This window comes from Passer montanus, unplaced genomic scaffold (genome assembly GCF_014805655.1).
Source record: "Passer montanus isolate IOZ18808 unplaced genomic scaffold, ASM1480565v1 scaffold143, whole genome shotgun sequence".
Classification (NCBI taxonomy): Eukaryota; Metazoa; Chordata; class Aves; order Passeriformes; family Passeridae; genus Passer; species Passer montanus.
Genome location: NW_024361275.1, coordinates 444279 through 466849, shown reverse-complemented (window position 1 = coordinate 466849; position 22571 = coordinate 444279). Strand labels below are relative to the sequence as shown.

At 53.9% G+C, this 22571-nt stretch overlaps 2 protein-coding genes across 5 annotated transcripts; both read right to left on the bottom strand.

Moving 5' to 3' along the window:
• Positions 1–1318: 1318 nt before the first annotated feature.
• On the bottom strand, positions 1319–15298 carry PIGO (phosphatidylinositol glycan anchor biosynthesis class O). 4 transcript variants are annotated; one of them, XM_039700738.1, is made up of 12 exons: positions 14804–15298; positions 13808–14301; positions 11675–11818; positions 10456–10579; positions 9326–9485; positions 7909–8082; positions 4520–6089; positions 3810–4013; positions 3336–3538; positions 2506–2576; positions 1796–1912; positions 1319–1586 (listed from the first exon to the last, which is right to left on the bottom strand). In XM_039700738.1, exons 2-12 carry the CDS (start codon positions 14298–14300, stop codon positions 1505–1507), a joined length of 3342 nt encoding a protein of 1113 aa, XP_039556672.1. In that variant the 5' UTR covers position 14301; positions 14804–15298; the 3' UTR covers positions 1319–1504. The 4 variants fall into 4 exon arrangements, with proteins under 4 accessions (XP_039556672.1, XP_039556669.1, XP_039556670.1 ...); XM_039700735.1 differs by having other exon boundaries at positions 1319–1912; XM_039700736.1 differs by having other exon boundaries at positions 1319–1912; positions 3810–3941.
• Positions 15299–15445: 147 nt separating this feature from the next.
• STOML2 (stomatin like 2) lies at positions 15446–22449 on the bottom strand. The gene is made up of 10 exons (XM_039700745.1): positions 22330–22449; positions 20684–20836; positions 20308–20407; positions 19343–19401; positions 18998–19099; positions 18237–18371; positions 16969–17113; positions 16576–16655; positions 16253–16381; positions 15446–15715 (listed from the first exon to the last, which is right to left on the bottom strand). Exons 1-10 carry the CDS (start codon positions 22378–22380, stop codon positions 15584–15586), a joined length of 1086 nt encoding a protein of 361 aa, XP_039556679.1. The 5' UTR covers positions 22381–22449; the 3' UTR covers positions 15446–15583.
• Between the last annotated feature and the right edge of the window lie 122 nt (positions 22450–22571).

The window sequence follows — 22571 nt, the reverse complement described above, 5'->3', positions numbered from 1 at the left end:
TTCTGGCAGGTGAAACTGAGCAGAGGACATGAGAGGCTGAGGTAGCAGAGCACAGCCAGCAGATCAGGAGCAGGCCAGGCAATGGAAACCTAATATAAGAACAGTTTAAGCCTTCCTGGAATTGCATCTGAACAACTGAGCAGGCGTTTTGCAGGGGTAAAATGCATAATTCCACCTGCCCTCAAGAACCACAGCAACCGGGCACTTGGGAAAAATGGCAAGAAATGAAATCATGAGAGAGATTTTCCCTGGGACTCTGCAGGGCAGAGGAGAAGAGGAGCCTGGAGTTATGCTAACAGTCTGCAGTAATGAACTCAAACAGGGGCAGTCATGGTGCATGAGTTAAAAATTAATGGGATCAGGCAAATATCATTGCAGAAATCCCAGGCATGCAGTCCTTGTCTCTTTCCAGAGAGGAAAGAGACAAAAGGTTTCATAGCACCAAGTAATGCCACACAGTGGTTCGGGGCAGTAAGGAATCCCAGCTCCAATGGAAACTGAAGGAAGAATTGAGCTGGGATGTGGCCAGGCACCATGGTCACCACCCTCTACCTATGCCCATAAAGAAAGAAACACCATGCCTCCTGACTGTGAGCAGTCAAGGGCATGTTTGGCATAGCTTACTTGTGACATGAAGTCTCACAGAGAATGCCAAGGCCAAGAGGGAGAAAAGCCCCAAAGATGGGATCATGGATGTGATTGACTGCATCTAGTCCACAGCACCCAGCACACACACACAGACACCAGCTGAGCTAAACCACTTCCCAAAAGAATTGGTGCTAGCTCCAGACTTTCAAGTAGCTCTTCTCAGGCTCTGGAGCTCACACCAAGGCTACTCCTGCAGCTGGGACACCTACTCCAGATTCCCCTTTCCTGCTGGCCAGGCCCAGCAGGGTGTGAGCCCACATCCTGTCACTACATCCTCCTGCATCTTAACTGCTCACAGTCAACAGCCAGCATCCAGCAGCACACAGCCAGGAAGAGATCAAGAGCACTGGCTGTTACCACCCAGCCCAGAGGGACCCTGACAGTTTGAGAACAGAAGTGGAGAATTTCTTGGTCATGCACACAGCTGTCCCTGCTACCACTGGCCCAAGCCTGATGTACAAGGCAGCCCAGACTGCTCCCCACTGCACTGCACAGGGCTGAGGGGAACCAGGGAAGTGGGACTGAACTGAGTGTAGGGCAAGAGAGGCCTCACTACGGAGCAACTGACTGACTTTACAGAGGAGTAGCTGCCACCGAGGCTCCAGGAACCATCTGCATGGAACCATGTGCAGTGTGATTCCAGCATGAAAACCAAGCGTGTGAAAACAAGTGGGGGCTGTGGGACATTCCCTCCCCTTCCAACCTCCTCTCCCCTCCTCAGCCAGCTCCATCCCGTGAGTCTTTGCACAGTCAAGGTGACACCTTGCTGGCCACTGAAGCCTACCAGCTGCACATTGTGGCAGGTGTCAGGAAAGTACCAGCAAGATCCCTGTTGGTGTTTCTCCAGAGGAGCACTTCAGGACTCTTGCTTCTTGGGCTCCTGCAGCAGAGTCCTCCTGCTGCCAGCAAAGGCCCAGTGAGAGCTCTGACCTCCTCTGCTGAGAAACACCATCCCTGTGAGCCAGGAGCAGTTGGCTCCAGTCCTTTTGTTCAGCACAGCAGCAGGGAGCTGGGCACAATCCCTGACTGCTGTTGGCAGGCACTGGTTTGCTGGCGGCTCGTGTGTCCCTCACAGCCCAGGGAGGCAAGGAGACAAGCACAGCCTGGGCCGACGAGCAGGTCAGGCTCCCCACGCCTCCAAGGCTACCTCAGCTGAAGCTGGCTGAACCAGGTGCTGACGGCACAGTCCACACGCATCACCAGGGAGATCCCCAGCAAGAGGCAGATGCTGCTCACCACAAAGCCCAGCGACTCAAAGAGGAACCTGCAGGCACAACACATGCAGTTGAGGATACAAGAGCCAGCACGACTACAGAGACAGGCTGCTACCCTCCAGCTGACTGATTTTCCTGACAATGAGAGGCTGGTAGCATCCTGCATCCTAAAACCTGAATTACATTCACTCCCCAGCAGTTGCTGCCTGTAACCTATAAGCCAAGCACTCCTCTGATTTAGAGGCCACTCAGGACACACTGAGCCAGGATTGTGAATCCCTCACAGGCTGAGGCTACCCTTCACACTGACTAGTTCCAAGGTTTGCTGGTTCAGCATTTCTGGGTTTATCACTTCTGGTCTGGTATCCTTACCTCTGACTCTCTGACTACAACATTCTCAGCTTCCAGGGGGGCTCTGTGTGTCCTTGGAAATTTAGATGAAGAGAAACTTCTAGGCTCTAGTTCAAGTCTAGCTTCTGAATTTCAAGCAGGAGTTAGTTAGGGATATTCCTACAACCAGTACTAGGCAATGAGTCAGAAGATCAATCACAGGGTCCCTTCCAAAATTACTGTCTGTGAACTCTAGTCAAGGTGTCAGGGACATGAGTCTTAATCCAGCATCAGAGCAACTTCTGGGACTTACTTTGGGGCAAAGACCTTCCAAACCATGAGGTGTCTCCTGAGGATCATAGCTGCACAAACACAGGCCAGAAGCTGTGGGGAAGATCATGAAAAACAAGTTACAGGTGACTCTGGAGAGACCTCCTGGGCACTAGGTTCACATCTGAAGGTGGTACTAAACTGCACCTGAGAGGCTGGCACAGCACACATCAGGAATGAGCATCCTAAGAAGGACTCCCTTACATGATGTCCTCAAGTCAGGAAATACAAGCATCTTGGGGTACATGAAGGCCCTTGTGGGGCCAGGCTGGGGCAGCACAGGGGGAGGGCTCACACCATGGCTAACCTGACCTATTTCATTGAGTGGGGCACTGCTGCTCTCTGCTGCAGGGCTTGCCCCTTCCCTTGCACTGTCTCTGGTCTGACAAACAGGAGAATGATTTGAGGAGATAAATTCCAGAAAACTATTCACTTCTTTCACAGGATTAAAATTTCTGGTGTTTAGCTTCCTGTATAATCACAGCACATATGAAAACCAGAGCTGCTGAGATAGGAATGCTAAGGATTACAACCCTGCAGCTCCTGTGCAGACACTCCCACTCTGGGCATACAGGTATGAAAAGCATCCTAATCCATATGGCAGCTTCCATGCTGGAGCCCTTCCCAAAGCACAGAGCAAATGGCATGGCTGAGAAGGGACCTGCTCTTCCACCTGCAACTAGACACTCCACCCCAGGGCCTGTCTGTGTCCTGGCTGACCCCTTTCTCTCATCAGAGTGCCCCACAGTTATCACAGCACACCAATTTCCTCCTAGACAACCCTTCCCACAGCCACCCTGCCTCTGCCTGTACCTGTGCCCCAAGGACAAAGAGGTACTTCAATCCCAGCCGCAGCAGAGCAGTGGAGAATTCCTCTGGAGACTCCCGCAGCCTCATTTCCATCATGTGCTCCTGCACCTCCTGCAGCGCCTCCCGGGACTCCTTCTTGGGCTTCTTCCTCTGTGAGCTGGACATCTCACACACAAAGGGCCACAGCAGGAGCAGCGGGCAGCCAACTACCTCAAGGACAAAGGCACATGAAGTTATCAGAGCCCAGCAGGCGAGGAGCAGTCTAGGCTCTGCCATCCTGCCCTGGATGTGCAGGAAGCACATACCCCAGCTCCAGGCCAGGCTGCTGTGGTCCCACAAGGGGAGCAGCAAGGATGCTGTTGCTCAGCTGGTGCTGGAGCCTTTACTGCCCCGTCCTCAACCTGCAGAGCCCCAGGCAAGGCACTGCACTGATCTGTGTCTGCTGAGGCTCCACAGCCCAGGAAGAAATTGATTTACCTGCAAAGAGGATATGGGAGGCAAAGGTGTTGGCTCCCACCAGGACAGCAGGCAGGACATTCATGCTGTGGTCGAGGTGGAAGCCAACAAAGGCTGCATTCCAGTGGATGGCTGGGAAGATAGGCTGGTGGCCTGTGGAATAGAAGAACTGTGAAGCAGCAAGGAGCCAGGAGATCACTGCATACCACGGCACTGAAAACAGCTCTGAGAGAATAAAAGACAAAAACAGAGGCAGGGGATGGGGATATCAGCATCAAGGAACAAGACAGATCCATGGTGAAAAAAAGCCTAGTGACCTTTTTTCCAGGTTCCCTTTTCATGTTGGCTCTTTTAGAGACAAGAAACAGTCAGCTCCCCCCACAGATACAGCAAGGGGCCAGCATTCCCTCTGCTGGTGCCAGTAGCCTTGCTACTGCACTCTGTCAGAACCAGTGGAGTTAGGTGACTGTTCACTCCCTGGGAAAAAGAGAGCTCCTTTCCCTGACCCCAGACACTCTCCCCCTCCCATGTTCACATCCCTGCTGCATGCATCTTTCTGCTACCAGAGGATTTAAGCAGCTCTAAAAAAGCTAGTATTGTGAGGATCAGTGCACCACTATTTCCCAAGACTAGAAACTAGATCCTGCTTCTCCCACTGTAATTAAGGCAAGGTCACTGCAGGTTACCCCAAGTAACACATCCAGTGGTTGCTCTACTGAGCCCAGACTCACCAGCATCTCCAGCAAGGCCTCTGGCACACGTGTGGATGTGCAGCAGCACAAAGGCCTCCAGGAAGAGGAGCAGGAAGGCAAAGCTCAGCCGCTCGCTGTGCAGAAGCATCAAGAGGAAGGCCAGCAGGGTGAGGGCTATGACCAGGGCTGCTGAGTACACGCTGCCCAGCCCATATGCTGCAACAGTGGCCCTGCAGCTGCCCCGCTCCAGCCGGCTCTTCTGAGACTCCTGCATCCTCTTGTAGATCTGAGGGATGACGTGGAGGAAGTCGACTTCAGAGCCAGGGACCCCCAGGTAGGGAGTGACAATGGATCCTGCCGACTCCCGTGTGTCCTTTGCAAACACTGTCATGGGATTGCACAGCAGGAGCAGCAGTCCCATGGATGCTAGTCCATAGACAGCCCTGGGAAAGACAACAACTGCAACCTGCACCAGCTCCTGCAGCTTGCCAAGAGAGTCATCAGCACTGGAGGCAACGGCCCAGTAGCAGGCAATGCAAAGGACCACCAGTGGGAAACCCCAGCGCACAAAGAGCACGAGGGGGTCTGAGCTGTTCAGGTTGCCATAGTGCCTTAGCCAGCTCTGCACTGCATACACCAGCCCAGCCAGCAAGGCCACGCACAGGAGGTAGAAGAGGTTCTTGGCCCGTGTGTTTCTCAGGCTGGCAAGTGGGGAGAGGAAAGCAGAGGGCCGGCACTGAGGGATTTCTTCGCGGCACTGGTGGAAGAAACTGGAGAGGCGCACGCAGACCAGGAGCATGGCCACGAGGCACAGCAGGTACCAGATCTCTCTCCGGTAAGAAGAAACGCCAAGGAGCTGCTGCTTGGGACCTTCTGGCACAGTCAGGTGGCCATCCCAGTGGAGCTTCCCTACTAGCAACATCACCAGGGAGGCCAGCAGGAACGGAGCCACCCGTGCCTCGGCCACAACAAAGCTGTCGGAGAACATAGCTCCGCAGCGGAAGAACAGAATGCCCATGGGGAAGGCCAGCCCCAGCCATGCTCGCAGCCTCTGCCTCAGGCCACCACTGGCCAAGGGTGGCTGACTGCCTGTCAAACGGGCTCTCTTGAGATGCTGGCCCCACCAGTGCCAGAAAAAACCCAGCTGAGAAGCAGCGGCTGCCCATGACGACACCAGGAGCAGATCCAGCTCCTCCTGGGTGAAAACGTGGACCAGCCATAGCAGAGCAGCCCCCACAGGGCCCCAGAAGAGCGGGTACAGGAGGCAGCTGCGACAGAGAGATTGTGAGGACACGGCCAGCTCTGAGGCCATGTAGCAGAGCAAGCAAGAGGAAGCAATAAGGATGCAGCCCCCCACCATACGCAGGGGGTGGAAGCGGGCCCAGGACTGGGTGCACACAGCCCGTGCCTCCCTCAAGTAGCGCTGGAAGCGACCGATGAGGCTTCCCAGCCTTGGCTTGAGCTCCGGAGGCACTGTCGTCCCCTGCACCTGGGTCAGGAGCTGCGTGTGCTCCTCCACAGCACTGGAGAAGAGCTCCTGCAGGTGCTGGAGCTGCTCTGCTGGCAGGTCCTGAGCCACCAGCGAGTAGGACTGCAGGAAGCGATCCACCTACAGGAGAGGAGACACAGGATCAGACAGCAGCACTGGAAAACTGGGAATGGGATTCAGCGCTTCATGCTGCCCCTTCATAATGGAAACAACTACAATTTACAAACCCTGCCAGGGCAGAGTTGCCCCCAGCCATATCACCCAAGGATGTCACCATCAGGAAACTCAATTTCTCTGCCAAAATGACATCCCTCTCAAGAGATGCATCCTTAGTGACAGCCATGACTCCTGCAGCTACAGCTCTGCTAATGCTGTGCATCACTAAGGGCTTTTATGGAGTCTTTGACAGCAATTAGGCAAATGTCCTCCAGAAGTCATTACTATAAAAGACTTGTTAATCTGCACCCCATGTTGAGTTTTACAGTTTTGTCTGAGGAAAAACATCACATTAAAAAACATCCACATTAAAAAACTTATAGTGGATGAATCCAAACTGCTTCCCTTTCTTCAATAATAGCACATTAATACACTGCACCATAGTGTAAGAAAAACTCATTATTTTTGCTTTCTACTTCAAGATGACATGAACAGAGGCAGCTATGATCCCAAAGTCATGAAAGAAGTGTTACAGGGGCATTAGCAGGGCAGAGAACCTGCACACACATAAATCTCCTTAGATCTCTCCAGTCCTGAATTGCACCTGTAACTTCACACACCTTCCATTTGCCTCAGAGCACAGTCAGAATCAGTCTGCCCCTGCCCATGGATGGCACACACATGCACTGGCTCTCTCACGGGCTTCCCTGGAATGCCATGGCTTCTTTAATACCACCATTACCGAGCCAGAAACCTCCTCAAACAATGAGTGCAAATATTTAAACAGGCACAACTTGATAATGCTAATTCCTAACAAATGACGATTGATATCCTCAGTGATTAATGGACACTAACACACAGTATGATCTTTAAATGTCAGAGCACTCTGCTGCTCTATAATTACAGAGCTGAGTATTTCTGTCTTCCCATCAGCAATCATTCTCTCCAGCTCCTCACTGGCTTGCACCAGTGGTGTCCAACTGGCACTCCAAGGAGCTGGTTGGGACCAGAGGAGTTATTCCTGTACTCCCAGGAATCCAGAATCCCTCAAAGGCAAACTGGCCCTTAGCTGAGATGCATGCCTTGCAATGCCTGTGGCAAATTTGGCTCTGCAGCATGACCAGAGCCACAACAGATGGAGCTCACATCATCCATAGAGGCTCTCACTTAGCCGGCTCCACTGCCTAGGCTTCTTTCATACCTGATGTAGAGACTCATTCATATTTCATCAATCTGCTCCCGGGGTTCTGTATTTTGTTGCACTTTGTGTAAATTGCTCCTTCAGTATCCTACCTTAGTATTGCCTATTACATGGTTAGTTTTTTAATTTGGTCTTTCATTACTCTTTTCCTTCTTCCACTAATCTAGAATGGTTTTTTTGTTAACACTGTTTCTCCTTCAAAACTGAAGCAGCATCAAAATCTCCACTTCTACTTTCAAATCTCCAATCACAAGACTTGCCTCTGGTCATCTTCAGACTTGAGGAACCAGCATCCCCTATTACTTAATCCACTTCTGACCATCTGGGTCCAGCCACCCTCCACCTTCCCAGACAGTATTTTCCACACCACAGCACTAAAAGCATGGCTCTTATTTCTCTTTAGGGAAAATGGGGCTGTCTTTTACTGGAGCAAACACTGCAAGGATGTAATGCTTCAAAGTAAGTTCCCCATGAAGATAACAGCATGTCACCATTTCACCTCCACCAAGCAGAAGAGGTTTGTGGTTAAAACCCCATTCCTTTTCCCCTCTAGTTCAATGGGAGGCTTACCACAGGCCATACCTGCTTGGCATTGATGTGGTAGACTGAGAGCTGCTGCAAGGCTGCAGACACAGCGTCACCGTCCCCAGCGAACAGCTCGGCCATCACCTCCCCAATATTACTGTAGGGGATGGGCACCCCCAGCAGCAGGGCCACAGTGGGCACCAGGTTCACTTGGGGAATGGTTTCAGGCTCCTGGAAAGACAGGGGAGGAATCAGAAATTCAGAGAGAACACAGCGATGGAGTTTTTCACTCATTTGAGAGGACAGTGGGGAAGACATCCCTGTTCAAACATTATCCAGGCAGAGGCACAGCTCTACTCTCCCCAAGGATTCTCTGGTGAGAAGCATGCCTGCTGGGAGCTGCAGGTTGACAGGGAAGGTACTGGCTGTCCAACAGCTCACCTGGCCCCACACAAGCACCCCTCACAGCTGTAGTGCATGATCTGAACATGCATTCCAAACACTTCAGTTCTCTGTATGCTGTGTCAGCCCTTCCACTGCTCTACAGACAAGGTGACAGACCTCCCACTCCTCTCAATCAAGGTGAAAAGGCTGGATATCAGCACCATGGAAAGAGACCAGGAGGTCCTGGTTGATGGAAAGCTGAATCTGAGTCAGCAGTGCCCTGGCAGCCAGGAGGGCCAACCCCGTCCTGTGAGGCATCAGGCACAGCATCAACAGCCGGGCAAGGGAGGGGATTGTCCCACTCTGCTCTGCTTGGCCCCAAATGCTGGGGGCAGTTTTAGACACCAGAATATAAGAAAGAAGTTAAGCTATTAGGAAGCATCCAAATGACAGCCAGGAGGCTGATGAATGGTCTGGAGGGGAAGCCGTGTGAGGAGTGGCTGAAGTAATTTGGTCTGTTCAGCGGGAGACGAGGAGACTGAGGGGACACATCCTGGTGATCTTCAACATCCTAACAAGGGGAAGAAGAGGGTCAGGCACTGATCTCCGAGGAGACTGAGGGGACACATCCTGGTGATCTTCAACATCCTAACAAGGAGAAGAGGGTCAGGCACTGATCTCTTCTCTGTGCTAACCAGTGACAGAACCTGAGGGAATGGTCTGAAGTTGTGTCAGGATAGCTCTAGGTTGGATAGTAGGAAAAGGCTCCCCAGGGGACAATCACGCACTGCAACAGGCTCCCCAGAGAAGTGTTCACAGCACCAAGCCTAACAGAGTTCAGGATGTTTGGACAATGTTCTTAGGAACATGGCACGACCCTTGGGGGTGTCCTGTGCATGGCCAGGAGTTAGACTTGATGATCCTGATGTGTCCCTTCCAATTCAGCTTATTCCTTGATTCTGTGACAGACTCCCCATCCCTCTCAGTCTAAAAAAAGCCAGTAAAACTGTCACTCTCTAATCCTCTGTAATCCAGGATGCAGTTTTCAGGCACCAACTCCGGCAGGGATAGCTAAGAGTCAACTCCTCACCTCTGGAGGGCCACTGCCAAACAGGGGTGTCCTGCTGTACACAAACAGTGCTGCGTTGACTTCCTTCTCGCTGTCGCCACCATGGTCTCCAGTTTCTGTCATGCCATGGTCCCCAGCCACCAGAAGAAGAGTGTCATTTCCCAGGTGATCCACCAAGGACCTGCCACCAAGACAAGCAAGGTCAACTCCTCCCTGGGCAAGGGCCCTACTAGCCTAGGTGGAAGAGGATATCTCTCCAGCAAGCCTGCCTGCACCACAGAGGTGAAGCTCACAAAAGGATATGAGCAAAACTGAATGCTGATGCAGAACTGTAACAAGCCAGGGTCCAGGGTGTTTTAAATTGCTGCTTTAAAACCAAACTGAAAATTCAGAGCCCTAAGACAGAGTGGACCAATCTTGCTTGGATCCCCAGCAAACAATACCTTCAAGGATTGTGACAAAAATGCAATTCAGAAGAAAGGCTCCTGATAAAAACAAAATTTTAGGCTGCTTCTATTTAGGTCATGTATCATGTTACGTGAGCCATCTCCCACTTCAAAGGAAAAAAGCAGGGATTAGTTCCTGAAGGATGCAGTAGGTATGGCACAGTATATGCTGCACTCTCAGATACAGCAAGTTCCCAACTCCTTCTAGCAGCAAAACTTCAAAGCAGCCCTAAGAATCAAAAGCTGCAGCATTTTGGGCTGAGACACACCTGCATTACTGAAATTTCTGTATCCCATCCTGTCCTTTGTCTCAAAGGTGCAGCTCATGGTTCTGTGTGATAAATGCAGCAGCACTCATTCCCTAACCAGAGTCCTCCATCTGCTTCTCAAATGTTAGCCAGACCTCAGTGGGACAATGTCCATGTTAAAGATGGAAAGAGACAGGCTCAGTGACACTCCAGCTGCACTATCATCTCATGGCTTGGTAGAGAAGCAACACCTGAGGGCAGCCTTACTTATGAAACCAAACCTCTCAACACTCTATGCAAGCAATACTGCCCATAGCTGAGGTTCCAGCTGCTGCTGGCCAAAGCTGTTTTGTAAGCATTCCCTGTTCCTCTGCACTTGTAAATTCCCTGGGAAGGTGCCACCAGCCTGGCAGAAGGAAGAGGCCAGCTAGCAACTCCTCAGTGCCATGCTGATCACCTGAGCATCTCATTCATCTGGGTGAGCTTTTTTGCCATCTCGGGGTGGTCGGGTCCGTGTTTGTGCCCACAGTGGTCCACACCAAGGAAGTGAGCAATCAGCACATCCCATTCACCGCTGTCCACTGCAGAACAAAAGAAAACATATCAAGCACCAGCCTGGAATTCTAAGCCTGGATCTTCCTGCCAAAATTTCCTGGTTGCCTGTGGATATTGCTATTTCTGCCCCTCCTGCCACCGCCAGCTCTTGGGGAAATGGATGCAGGCTTTAAGTCAGGCATAGTCTTGGCCAGAGGTCCCTGGGTGCAATGACACAGGGACCTCAAAGCCTTGCAAACATGCCAGGATCCCTGTTTTTTCTCCCCACCCCTCAGGAGGAGAACAGTACAATGCCACCCAAGTCATCTTGAACTTACCTCAAACTGCCACAGACTGAGCTCAGAAAAAGGAGAACCCACAACTTCCATCATTCCCTGGAGATATTTTAAGTTGGACCCATCAACATGCCCCTCTGCATCCCAGTACATGGGCATGACACACCAACATAGTCCCTAGTTAGAAAGTTACCCTGGCCTCTCCCCTCTGCTTCAGGGCCTTAACACATGAAAACCAATATGTTTGAAGTTAAATTATGACCTGTAGCTCTCACACAAGGCATGCAGACTTGCCCATGAAAGGCCACCACACCCATGAGTTGTTTATATTCAGACACAGAAAAATGAATGATCTTGTCCCTTGGTCCCAGGATCTCAGGGAGGTGGAAATAACCTATTTCATGCTTCATCTTCTTCCCATGACTAGGGAGCACCAACGCTTTGCTGAGAGCAGTGCTGTGTCTCAGGCTCCTAACTTGTGTTTCCTGCATTGTGTGCAGGAGCACTGTGTGCTTGCCTAGGCAGCCACATGTCAAAGTTAAGGTGCTCCTCTGTCTCCATCCCATCAGTGTATTTTGTAAGACATATGCAGAAGTCTAACCTCACCCCAAAAAGCTGAATTCTGACTCAGAGAGAGGAAGGGTATCTACAGAAATGGTCTGTGGGCTCCAAGAACTGCCTTATCTGTGGAAATACAGCTAGAGCACTGTAATCCTAGGGCACCAGTGTGTAACTGCCCAGTGCTCCTTTGTAAAGGAAAAAATCGTCCAGCCCTACCTCGAATTTGCAGTAGGTCTGCCATATTAGGCCAAGGTTTATCCATGCCCTGGTGAAAGAGCTACTTACCAGTTGGATAGAGATGCTGCAGGATCCCATCATCCACAGTGTGAAGATCCTTCACATTAAAAGAAGGGAAGAAATAGGAACGGAAGAACTTCTTTGGGAAGAGTCCTTCCCACGTGTCATCACCCATGAAGACCACTCTCCTTCCTGAGCCAGAAGAAAGGAACCAATGAGAGATGGAGCCCTCCTGGGTCATGCTGTTACCACAAACAGCCTGAGCAGATCCAGGTCAGGATCTGGAGCAATGGCTCCTGTCCAACTAAAGTTTTCACTTAAAAAAACCCATCTGTCTGTAAATGACTTTGAATAGAGGGAGGAACCAGCCCATAAGTGCTCCCCACACCAAAGCCACTGCATAACCTCAGGACTTATTGCTGATCTGACACATCACTCCTGCAGGAAGACTCCTGGGCCACCACAACACAGGCGGGTGCACAGGGTGCAGCATGAAGCAGACAAAGCCTCACCTGAGGCCTGTGACACCACTGCAAAACTCAAGGCAGCAGGTGATGGAGAGAAGAAGTCCTGAGCTCTGGCTTTTAAACACAGTGGTGATGGTGTTCCAGACATGGAAAAGAGAAGGCAAAAGCACTGATGCTTCCCTCTGCCCTTTCTCTCCTTGCCTTGCCTGCCATCAGCCAGCTGTGTTTCCACAGAGTCTCTTCAGCCTGGGAGCAAGGAACCTTTTTCCTGAGACTGCTGTTCTGCCACAGGATATACTGTGATCATCATTTTACCTCAGATGACTCACTGCATTTGCCCACCTTGCTCACACAAAGTCATGTTGCCTTAGCACACTCTGAGCCTTGGAAGGAAGTTTCTCTGGGTAACAAACCACTGTGGCCTGTCCTCTTCCCTCTGTTCCATTATCCCACCATAACAAGCCCTTTACGTGCACTAAGCAGCCCCAGCAGCACCAAACCACAACGAGAATGGGATGAGGTTGCTGCCTCATGGCTGCGGGCAGCTGTCCAGGCAGGCTGGCTGCCTGAGGGACACCCCCACAGCACACCTGGCACCACCTGGCACACCTGGCTCCTCCCTGTCACGTGCCTCACACAACACAACCTTGGCAGTCCTACAGGCACTCCTGGGGGTGACCTTGGGACAAACGCCACCCGTGCAGCCACTTTCACCTGCCTTCTCATCATCTTGGAAGATGATGAAGATGAAGTCATGGCCACAGCTACTTCTCACTCCCAACCCAAGCTGGCAATGTCCTGCCTTATGTAAATGATATTAGGGTGACCTTGGGACAAACGCCACCCGTGCAGCCACTTTCACCTGCTTTCTTGTCATCTTTGAAGATGATGAAGATGAAGTCATGGTCACAGCTACTTCTCACTGCTAACCCAAGTTGGCAATGCCCTGCCTGCATGACAGCCCTGCCTTAGGTAAATGTCATTTAGCAGGGAGAAAGAATCAGCTCACAGGGGGGATCTGCTGCAAGGAATACCCTTCCCAGGGAGAAAATAATCAAGATTTGGAATACAGGTTTAACTGAGCAGAGGATTGCACATGCCCTGTCCCAGTGGGCTGCTGCCCTGCCCACACAGAGTCATAGAATCACAGAATGTTAAGAGGTTGGAAGGGACCTTAGAGATCATCCAGTTCCAAGCCCCCTCCCATGGACAGGGACACTTCCCACTAGATCAGGTTGTTCAAGGCTTTATTCAGCATGGCCTTGAACACTGTCAGGGATGGGCCATCCACAACCCTCCTGGGGTTCCAGTGTCTCACCACCCTCATAGTAAAGAATTACTTCTTAATATCTAACTTGAACTTCTCTGTTAATTTGTACCCATTGTTCTTCATTCTATCACTACAGTTCCTGACAAAGAATTAATTTCCAGCTTCTCTGTAGGTCCCCTTCAGGTACTGGAAGGCTGCACTACAACCTTCTCTTCTCCAGGCTGAACAGCCCCAGTTGCAGAATCATGAAGGTTGAAAGACACCTTCAAAACCATCCAGTCCAATCACCCACCCACCACTACAAACCCTAAACCACACCACCCAGCACAAGATACGAAAGCCTCTTAAGCACTTCCAGGGCAACCTATTCCCCTTCCTGTGAAAAAAAAAATAAATTATATCCAGCCAAAACTCCCCTGCCTGAGCTAAAGGCCTGGAACCCACCGTTCTGCACCAGCTGTGCCAGCAGGTTGTCCTCCTGGATGGCGTAGGAGGCGAAGTTGTTGCCCACGTCGATGAAGGTGGGCAGGGAGCCCGTGGTGAGGCCCTTGATGCGCTGCATGGTGGCCGTGGGCGGGTCGGCTCGGAAGCGGTAGAGCCGCGCGTGGCGGGGCTGCGAGGTGGCCAGCTGGTGCAGCACGCCCAGCTTGTTCTCGTAGGGCAGCGGGCTGGCCTTGGCGGGGTCAAAGCGGGCGAACTCGAAGTGCAGGGCGTCGATGATGACGAGCACAGCCTTGGAAAAGCGCTGGGGAGCCCAGCAGGAGCCTGGCGGGAGGCTCTGCCTCTCCCAAAGCGGAGGCACGAGCGGGTCTGAGCAGGAACTGCTGCTGGCAAGCTCGATCCGGGTGAGCAAGAAGCCGCTCATGAAGAGCCCGATACCAGCAAAAAAGAGAAAGCAAACCCAGGCCAGGAAGAGCACCACTGGCCACCGCTGCATCCTAGAGGGAAGGACAGGCAGGCTCAGCCCCAGGCAGGCACCACTGCCTCCCCACCATCACCCGTCCCTGGCCCAGCACTCCCACACCCGCCCGTCCCGCAGCCCCCATCAGCCTCTCGACTTCACTCGTCCCGCTCCGTGTCCGGCAACTGCCCCACGCACTTCCCTGTATCCCCTCCTGCACGGGAGCCGAGTCCTGCTCCCTCCCGACTGCCCAGCGCTGCCTCGGCACGCCCAGCCCTGCCCCGGTATCCCCATCCCCTGCCCGACACCGCATTCCCCTTCACACACCCCCAGCCCTGCCCCGGTATCCCCATCCCCTGCCCGACACCCGCATTCCCCCTCACACAGCCCCAGCCCCTCCCCTGCACCACCGACTCCCGGTCCGCCACCCCACACCCGCGCCACCCTAGTGTCGCCCGTGCCCCAGACTCCCCTCCCGGCCCCCCAGCCTCTCACGTCCCCTTTTTGAGCCCGCGGACCCAGCTCCCGTCCCGTCCCACCTGCGGCTCCCGGCGCCCGTCGCTCCCGGAAGCGCCGCGTGTGGCGCTGACCGCGCTAGAGCGGCACCGCCGGCAGTGCCGTGGGGCGGCAGCGCCGCCTGGCGGCCCGGAGGTCCCAGCGCGCCTCCCGGCAGCCGAGGCACACTCACAATGACAAAGTGTTGTTTTAATTAATCAAGTAATTAATTCATCGACAGAGGCGCTCCCCGCCCTGTGCTGGGCGCTGTGAGGAGCTCACTGTAGAGAATGCACAGTCACGCACTGTAGGGCAGCTTCTGGGAGCTGACAGAGCAGCTCACGTTCCCAAAGAGGTGACGCACTGGGAGGGGTCTCCAAATTCACAGAATCATAAAATAGTTTGGGTTGGAAAGGTGAAGATCATCTAGCTCCAACCCCCCTTCCGTGAGCAGGGACACCTTCAACATGACCAGGTTGCTCAGAGCCTCATCCACAACTTCCCAGAACAGCCTGTGCCAGTGCCTCATCACCCTCACAGGAAGAATTTTTTTGTAACATATAATTTTCCACTCTCATACGTCACTGCATGTCCGTGGCAGACCCTCAGCAGGAGCCTGCTGAGGAGGATGATCCCCCTTTGGCACTGAATGCTGGGGTCAGGCACCCAAGCACGAGGGAAGGTGCTGCAGCAGCACTGTTACCATTTATTACATGATTTAAATCCAATACAAAATAGGGACTAAGGGAACAAGAGCGGCTGCCTGCAGCAGAACAGGACTGCTGGCAGGCCTCGGGAGAGGGTATGAGATCCTTCCAGCCCTGTTAGCTGGAGCTGCCCTGCTCTGCCTTCAGCACTTCCGTGGCAGGAGAGGGGGATTCCTCGTGGGCTGGGGGCATCTCATCTTGGGTCTTCACAGCTTGTGGCTTGGTCAGTGTGGTGTAGATCCCCAGGGCCTGGAGGGAAGTAGACAGTCACAGGGAGGGAAGGAGAGGAGAGGGCCAGGCCCCAGCTTGGTGCCCTCTTCACCTCCCTGGGGCAAGACTCACTTGGGTGAGAGCCAGAACAGCTTGGGTTGGAAGGGATCCTTTTTCACACCCCTCCACACCCTGCACTGGAGCAGGTGGTTCAGAGCCCCACTCCACCTGACCTTGAACACTTCCCAGGATGGGGCATCCACAGCTTCTCTGGGCAACCTGTGCCAGGGCCTCACCACCCTCACAGGGAAGAATTTATTTCTAAAATGTAATCTCAACCTACTCATTCAGTTTAAAGCCATTCCTCCTCATCCTATCATTACATGCCCTTGTTAAGCACCTCTCCATCTTCCTTGCAAGCCCCTCTTAGGTATTGGAAAGTGCTACTATGTCCTTTTGGAGCCTTTTCTTCCCCAGGCTGTACAATCCAAATTCCCTCAGCCTTTTCCCATAGCAGAGGTACAGAATCCCCTCCCTGCCTCTGGATGCAGCCCAGGGCACACGGGCTGCACTGACCTGTGCGACCATGTTGGTGACGTCGCCGGTGTTGGCGGGCAGCAGGACGGTGTTGGATTCTTTGGCAATCTTGGAGAAAGCGTTCACGTACTGCTCTGCCACAGACAGGGAGGCAGCAGCATTGCCGTGCTGGGGACAGAGGGACAAGTCACATGCCAGCAGCAGCTCACCCCTGCCTGTATCCCCAGCCCACCCTCACTCCCTGCTGCTGCCGAGGGTGCCAGGGAGTGTCCAGGAGAAAGCCACGCGCCCCCCAGCCCGCAGTTGCACCTCCCCCAGTGCCAGCACCAAAGCAAAGGCTGCTCCAGGCAGCCATCACTCACCTGCTGTGCCAGAGCAGCTGCTAGGAGCTGAATTGCCTCTGCCTTGGCTCTGGCCTTGACCAGCATGGCGTTGGCTTCTCCTGCAACGAACCACAGCAGGGTGCACATCAGAGCCACGACAAAGCACTTGCAAGGACTGAATCCCGACCATTTCAGGGAGTGAATCAAGACAATTTCAATGCATGCGTGGTTGTTTCTTCCCCAACAGCAGCACTATCACAAGCCTCCTGCTGCCAGGAGGCTGGGGCAGGGCAGCATCAACTGGAGCTCAGCCTGAGGCCCCAGCAGGGAAGGATCAGAGTGGCTGAGGAAGCCTGGCTCACAGCGACGCAGCCTCTCCCCTGTAGCACCACCCCTCAGTCCAGAACCCCATGGTTTAGCCCCAGGCAGTACCAGCAGCTTTGTTGATTTGTTCGGCCTTCTGAGCTTCTGATGCCAAGATCTGGGCCTGCTTCTGGCCTTCAGCCACGTTGATAGCTGACTCCCTTGTCCCCTCTGACTCCAGCACTGTTGCTCGCTTCCGTCGCTCTGCCTCCACCTGCAAACACAGGTCAGACACCAGCCTGCCATGGCTGTGCTGGGGAAATCCCACCTGTGGGGCAAGGACATGCTCCTCTGCTCTGCTGGGGGGAGCACGGCTTAGCAAAGCATGAAAATACAGCTACAGAACACTGTGTGGTCTTGGTGAGGGCTGGCTCTGCTCCTCATGCCACACAGCCCTTCCCAGCCCCATTCCCACCTAAGTGGACAGTTGCTTCCCCCAACTCCTTCTCCCTTCCAGCCTAAATATTTGGTGTCCAGCTTTTCTCAAGGGGAGACCTTCAGCTCTGAGATTTGCTTCTCCAGAGCCCAGAAGGGATTTCAAAGGGACGTGGCAAGGCTTGTATGTTGCAGGTGGGGGCCACCACCACAAAAATTATGACAAAAATTATAAGTAATTATAATTATTCAGTAGCTGTATATCGGCAGCCAAAGTGCCCTCCTGATGTAAGGTCTGGGTGCTGCCAGCTCTGGACAGGTAACAATAATGAACCACAGCCTGTATCAGCAATAGTGTGGCCAGCAGGACCAGGGAGGTGATTACCACCTTCTGCTCAGCCCTGGTGAGGCCATGCTTTGTGTCCTGCGTCCAGTTCTGGGCACCTCAGCCCAGGAGGGACATTGAGGTGCTGAGTGTCCAGGGAAGAGCAATGGAGCTGGGGAAGATTTGGAGCACAAATCTGATGAGGAACCCTTGAGAGAGCTGGGGCTGTTTAATCTGGACAAGAGGAGACAAGGTCTTGAAAGACCTTATAACTCTCTATAACTACCTGGAAGGAGGTTGCAGTCACACAGGGGTTGGACTCTTCTCCCAGGTAGTCACCAACAGGATGAGACAACACAGTCTCAAGCAACACGAGGGGAGGTTTAGGTTGAACATTAGGAAGAATTTCTTCACAGAAAGGGTGATTAGACATTGGAATGGGCTACCAGAGAAGTGGTAGTGACAGTGTTTGTGGAGATCTTTAAGCAAAGACCGGACATGACAAAGAAGCGTTTGGTCATAGGCTGGACTTGATGATGTGAAGTCTTTTCCAACATTACTGATTCTGTGATTCTGTAATGCATTACAGAAAGGAGGCTCCCCTCTTGTTCCAGATCTCCCTCCCAGAGAGCCTCACCTGCATCTGCATGGATTCCTTCACACGTGGGGGCACGTGGATGTCCTTGATCTCGTAGCGCAGACACCGGATGCCCCAGCAGTCTGAAGCCTGGTTGATGGCATCCACGATGCTGGCATTGAGGGACTCCCGCTCCTGGATGGCACAAAAGAAATGGCAGAGAGCAGAGAAGAGGGGCTTAGCATCAGAGAGGCGTCAGGAGGGAAACAGACACCTCCCTCAGAGGCCAAGGTCTGCCAGAAAAAAACATCTCCACAGGTTTCGGGAAGGCTTAGGTGCTTCCTGCAGCTGTTGAAGGGGTCACCATCTCCTAGGGAGAGCAGTGACCCACACTGAAGCTGCTGGGATACAACACTTGGCATACATCTGGATACAAGAGAATGCCAGCATCTCCAGTTTCTTCCCAGCAAATGAAGTAGAAGGATTACAGTACCCCATGACACAGGTCAGGGATATTCACCACTGGGGCTGAGTAAAGAGTCACTGACTCAAGAAAGGCAGCTCGACCAGCTGGGTCTGGGCACATACCACCCATCATCCCCTCCAAATAACCCAGGGCAGGGCAAAAAATAGCTCCTGTTAAAAAAAACAACTGAAAGAAAACCCATCTCCAAGGATTCACCAATAGGTCAACTGAAATAGAAGCCATAAGCCCTCTAAGCAAAGGGTATTTTGCTGTTAAGCACATCAGCCTGGCCATGCAGGCTGTCCTGGGATTTTGGGAGACACTGTCAGCTCTGTGATCCACCTCCCCAGCTCACCCGGAAGACTCTGTCGAGGGAAAGTTTGCCAAGTTCAGATCTCATGGTAGTCTGGGCCAGCTGGGTCACTGCATACTCAGGATCTTCCACGCCATAGCTGGCCTGAAGAGCAGAAGCACAAAACAGAGTGAATAGGAATGCCAAGAGGGACCCTGAACAAGACAGGAGAGACAAAGAGCACTAAAGCAAGAAATCTGCCAGACACCCCTGCTGAAAACGTGGAGCCTGGAGCCTTGGGAGTGCCCAGCCCACCTGCCAGGCAGGACACAGAGGATGGAGCACACATTTTGGGGAGCAGGGAGCTGGCAGAACCAGGAGAAAGGTGCCCAAAGGGCAGGGATGTACCTTGTAGGGGTCCATAACCCGCAAGTAGAGCACACCATCGATCTGCAGGGTGACGTTATCTGTCAGGAGAGAACAACAGAACCTGATCATGAAGCAGCACAAACAAAAGACAGAAACCACCTCTTCCACAGCACAGCTGGGCAGGCTCATCCTTTTTCACCCTGACATAGCTGCATGGCACAGAAGAGGACTGGCTGAAATAGATCTTCTTATCTAAAGGCTTTGTAAAAAGGACCTTATGTTCCCTGAACAACACTGTGATGTTTTAACACACAACAGGTCTTGACTTTCCCAACAGAAGCATTTCACACTGTAGCTCTTGCAAAGAAAGATTTAAGGAGAAAAAAAACCAAAACAAACCACTTAAAACTGGAAATATAACAGAGCTGTCCATTAACATCATATCCATCAACCTGTTCTAAAATGTTTCTAACAGAAACAGAATTTTCTTTTGTGGTTCAATACAGGAAAACACCTGAAAAATTTATTTCTGGCCAGGTACTTTCAACTTAGTAAGAAGGGGCAGCTGCAGCCCAGAGAGAGCAGACATGGAGGAATGGGACAAGGAGGAATGGCCTTAAGCTGATGGAGGACAGGCTTAGATTAGATGTTAGGAAGAAGTTCTTTACTGTGAGGGTGGTGATGCACTGAAGTAAGTTGCCCAGAGAAGCTGTGGATGCCCCATCTCTGGAAGTGTTCAAGGCCAGGCTGGACAGGGCTTTGAGCAGCCCAGGCGAGTGGAACATGTCCCCTGTCCATGGTACAGGGGCTGGAATGAGACAAACTTTAAGGTCCTTTCTAACCCAAATCATTCAGTGATCTTGTGATCTTATGGCCAAGCCTGGGTACCAGGGGACAGGGCTGAGTGCAGGAGCCTGGGACAATTCCACTCATCCTCACATCGTCCCTCGCTCACCCCAGGTGCAGCAGAAGGAAAGGGGCAGGACACAGAAGCTGTTCCTCACCCAGTGTGACAGCTGACTGCTCTGGGACATTAATGACGATTTCCTTGAGACTCTGGACATAACGAATCCGATCCAGGAGAGGGATGAGGAAGTTCAAGCCCTGGGAAAAGGGTGGGATTAGATGGCTGATACACTAGAGAGAGTCATGCAAACAAAGCCCATGCCACACACTGCAAACACGTTTTACACACAAGGAATTTGAGTTACGCAGTGCTTTTAACACCCCACCAAGGAAAATTAGTCCACAGGCAGCCAAAAGGATTTCAGCCTGGGAAACTGAGCCCACCACCCCTCTCGGATCCTCGTGCAAAGGACGCGCCTCGCTACAGCTTTAGGAACCTGCTGAATCCAGAAGGGGAGAAAAGCTGCTCCTTACAGGCTCGAGGATTCGGTGGAACTTGCCCATCCTCTCCACCACCCAGGCCTCCTGCTGCGGCACAAAGAGCACCCCGATGTTCATGGGCAGCCCGGAGTTCCAGCGGCAGGGAGCTGGGGCCAGCCGCGCCGCGCGCTTCAGCTGCTGCGAGTGCTGGGGGAGGAGAGGGAGCAGGGCTCACACAGCTGCTGCCACCTCAGAGCCCAGCTCCACACTGCCTCCCCGTCTGGGCTCGTGACCAGACCACGACAGGAAATAATGCCCCAGACAAGCCCATGCTGCAAGGCTGCTCCCACAGGGATGAGGCCTGGGCGCCAGGGACAGTCTTCTCCACTGGTGCAGGGGGGTCAGTCCCATGCCAGAGCTTTCTGCACGTCTCCACTCCTCTCACATCCACCCTGGAGAGGGGAATGAAGCCTCCCTGCCACCGTAAGGGCAACGAAGCTGTGTGCATGTGGGTCTCTTCTGCTCCACTCAGCCCCTATAACCCATCAGGCCCACTCCCCCACCTCAGCCCCAGGCCATCCCTTTCCAACAACCTGTCCCTCCCCAGTGCTGGCTGCCTCCAGGGCTTCCCACAAAGAGCTGTCCTGTCTGGGCATTCCCCCACCCTCCTCCCCTTGGACACTCACTCACACAGCTTCCCTCAACCTCCCCCCATCCCAACCCAGCTCACATCTCCACAGCCCCACACATCCATTTCTCCTACAACAACCCAGACCCAGCTCACCACTGCCCATGTTCAGCCACCCCACACTGTCCCTCTCCACACCCGTTCATCCACAGCCTCCTTTGCAATGCCCCCCGTACCCCAATCCCTGCCCAGTTCAGCACCACCATCCCAGCACCCACAGACCCCCAACACCCCACCAGAGACCCCTCTCCCTCAGTCCCCCTCGTACCCCCATTTGTCCTCTGCATCCCTCCTCATGCACGGTGCCCCCCAAACCCTCAACACCACCCCCCCACTGAACCCTGAGTTACCCCCTCACTCGTTTGTGCTCTGCACCACACCCCTCTCCCTCCTTACTCTATGCCTGTGCATCCCGCTGCCCACATCCCAGCTCTTCCCAGCCCCAAACCCTCCCTCGCTGACCACCCAGCCTCTCTGTACCTGTCTGTTCTCTACACCACCTCCCTGCCCCTCACCTCTCCCGGCTCCCCCCAGACCCCCACACTGCCCGCCGCACCTTCCCCCGTGCCTGCCCGGCTCTCCCGCACACCGCCAGCCCTCCACCGGACCCCGAACACCGACACCGAGCTCCCAGCGCCCCGTACCCGTTTATCTTTGTCACCCCGCCGTGCCCACACAGCCCTGCTCCTCACCAGCACCCCAGCACTCTGCCGGGGCCCCAGCCCCACAGACCGCGGGTCTCTCCTCAACCCCCACACCCATTTCCCCACAGCCCCCCGTAACCCCAATCCCTGCACGACTCCCCCTCGCCTCCTCCTGGGACCCGCCGTGCCCTCTGTCCCCGCACACCGCCTTACCCCACCCCTGCCCACTTCCCCAGCACCATCGCCCTCATCCCGGCGCCCCCGATCCACATCCCTTCTCCGGGCCCCTCCAGCATCCGCTACCCGGACCTTCCCCACGTGGGCACCCCCCGAACCCCCAGTTCTCCGCGTTCCCTGCCCACCCGCACCTGCAGCAGCCCGAGGCCGGGCCGGGCGCGGATCCCCGCCCGGGACAGCATCGCCCGCCCCGCCCGCCCCGCTCGGCGCCGCCGCTCCCGCAAGGCCCCTGCGCCGCGCCGCTTCCGGGTGCGCCGCCCGGATCGCTCCCTCCGGCTCCTCCGGCCGCGGCCCCCGGTTCCGCCCGCCCGCCCTTCCGCACCGCCCCCCGCTCGGAGCGCGGCAGCCCCGCTCTCGTTCTGGAGCTCCAAAC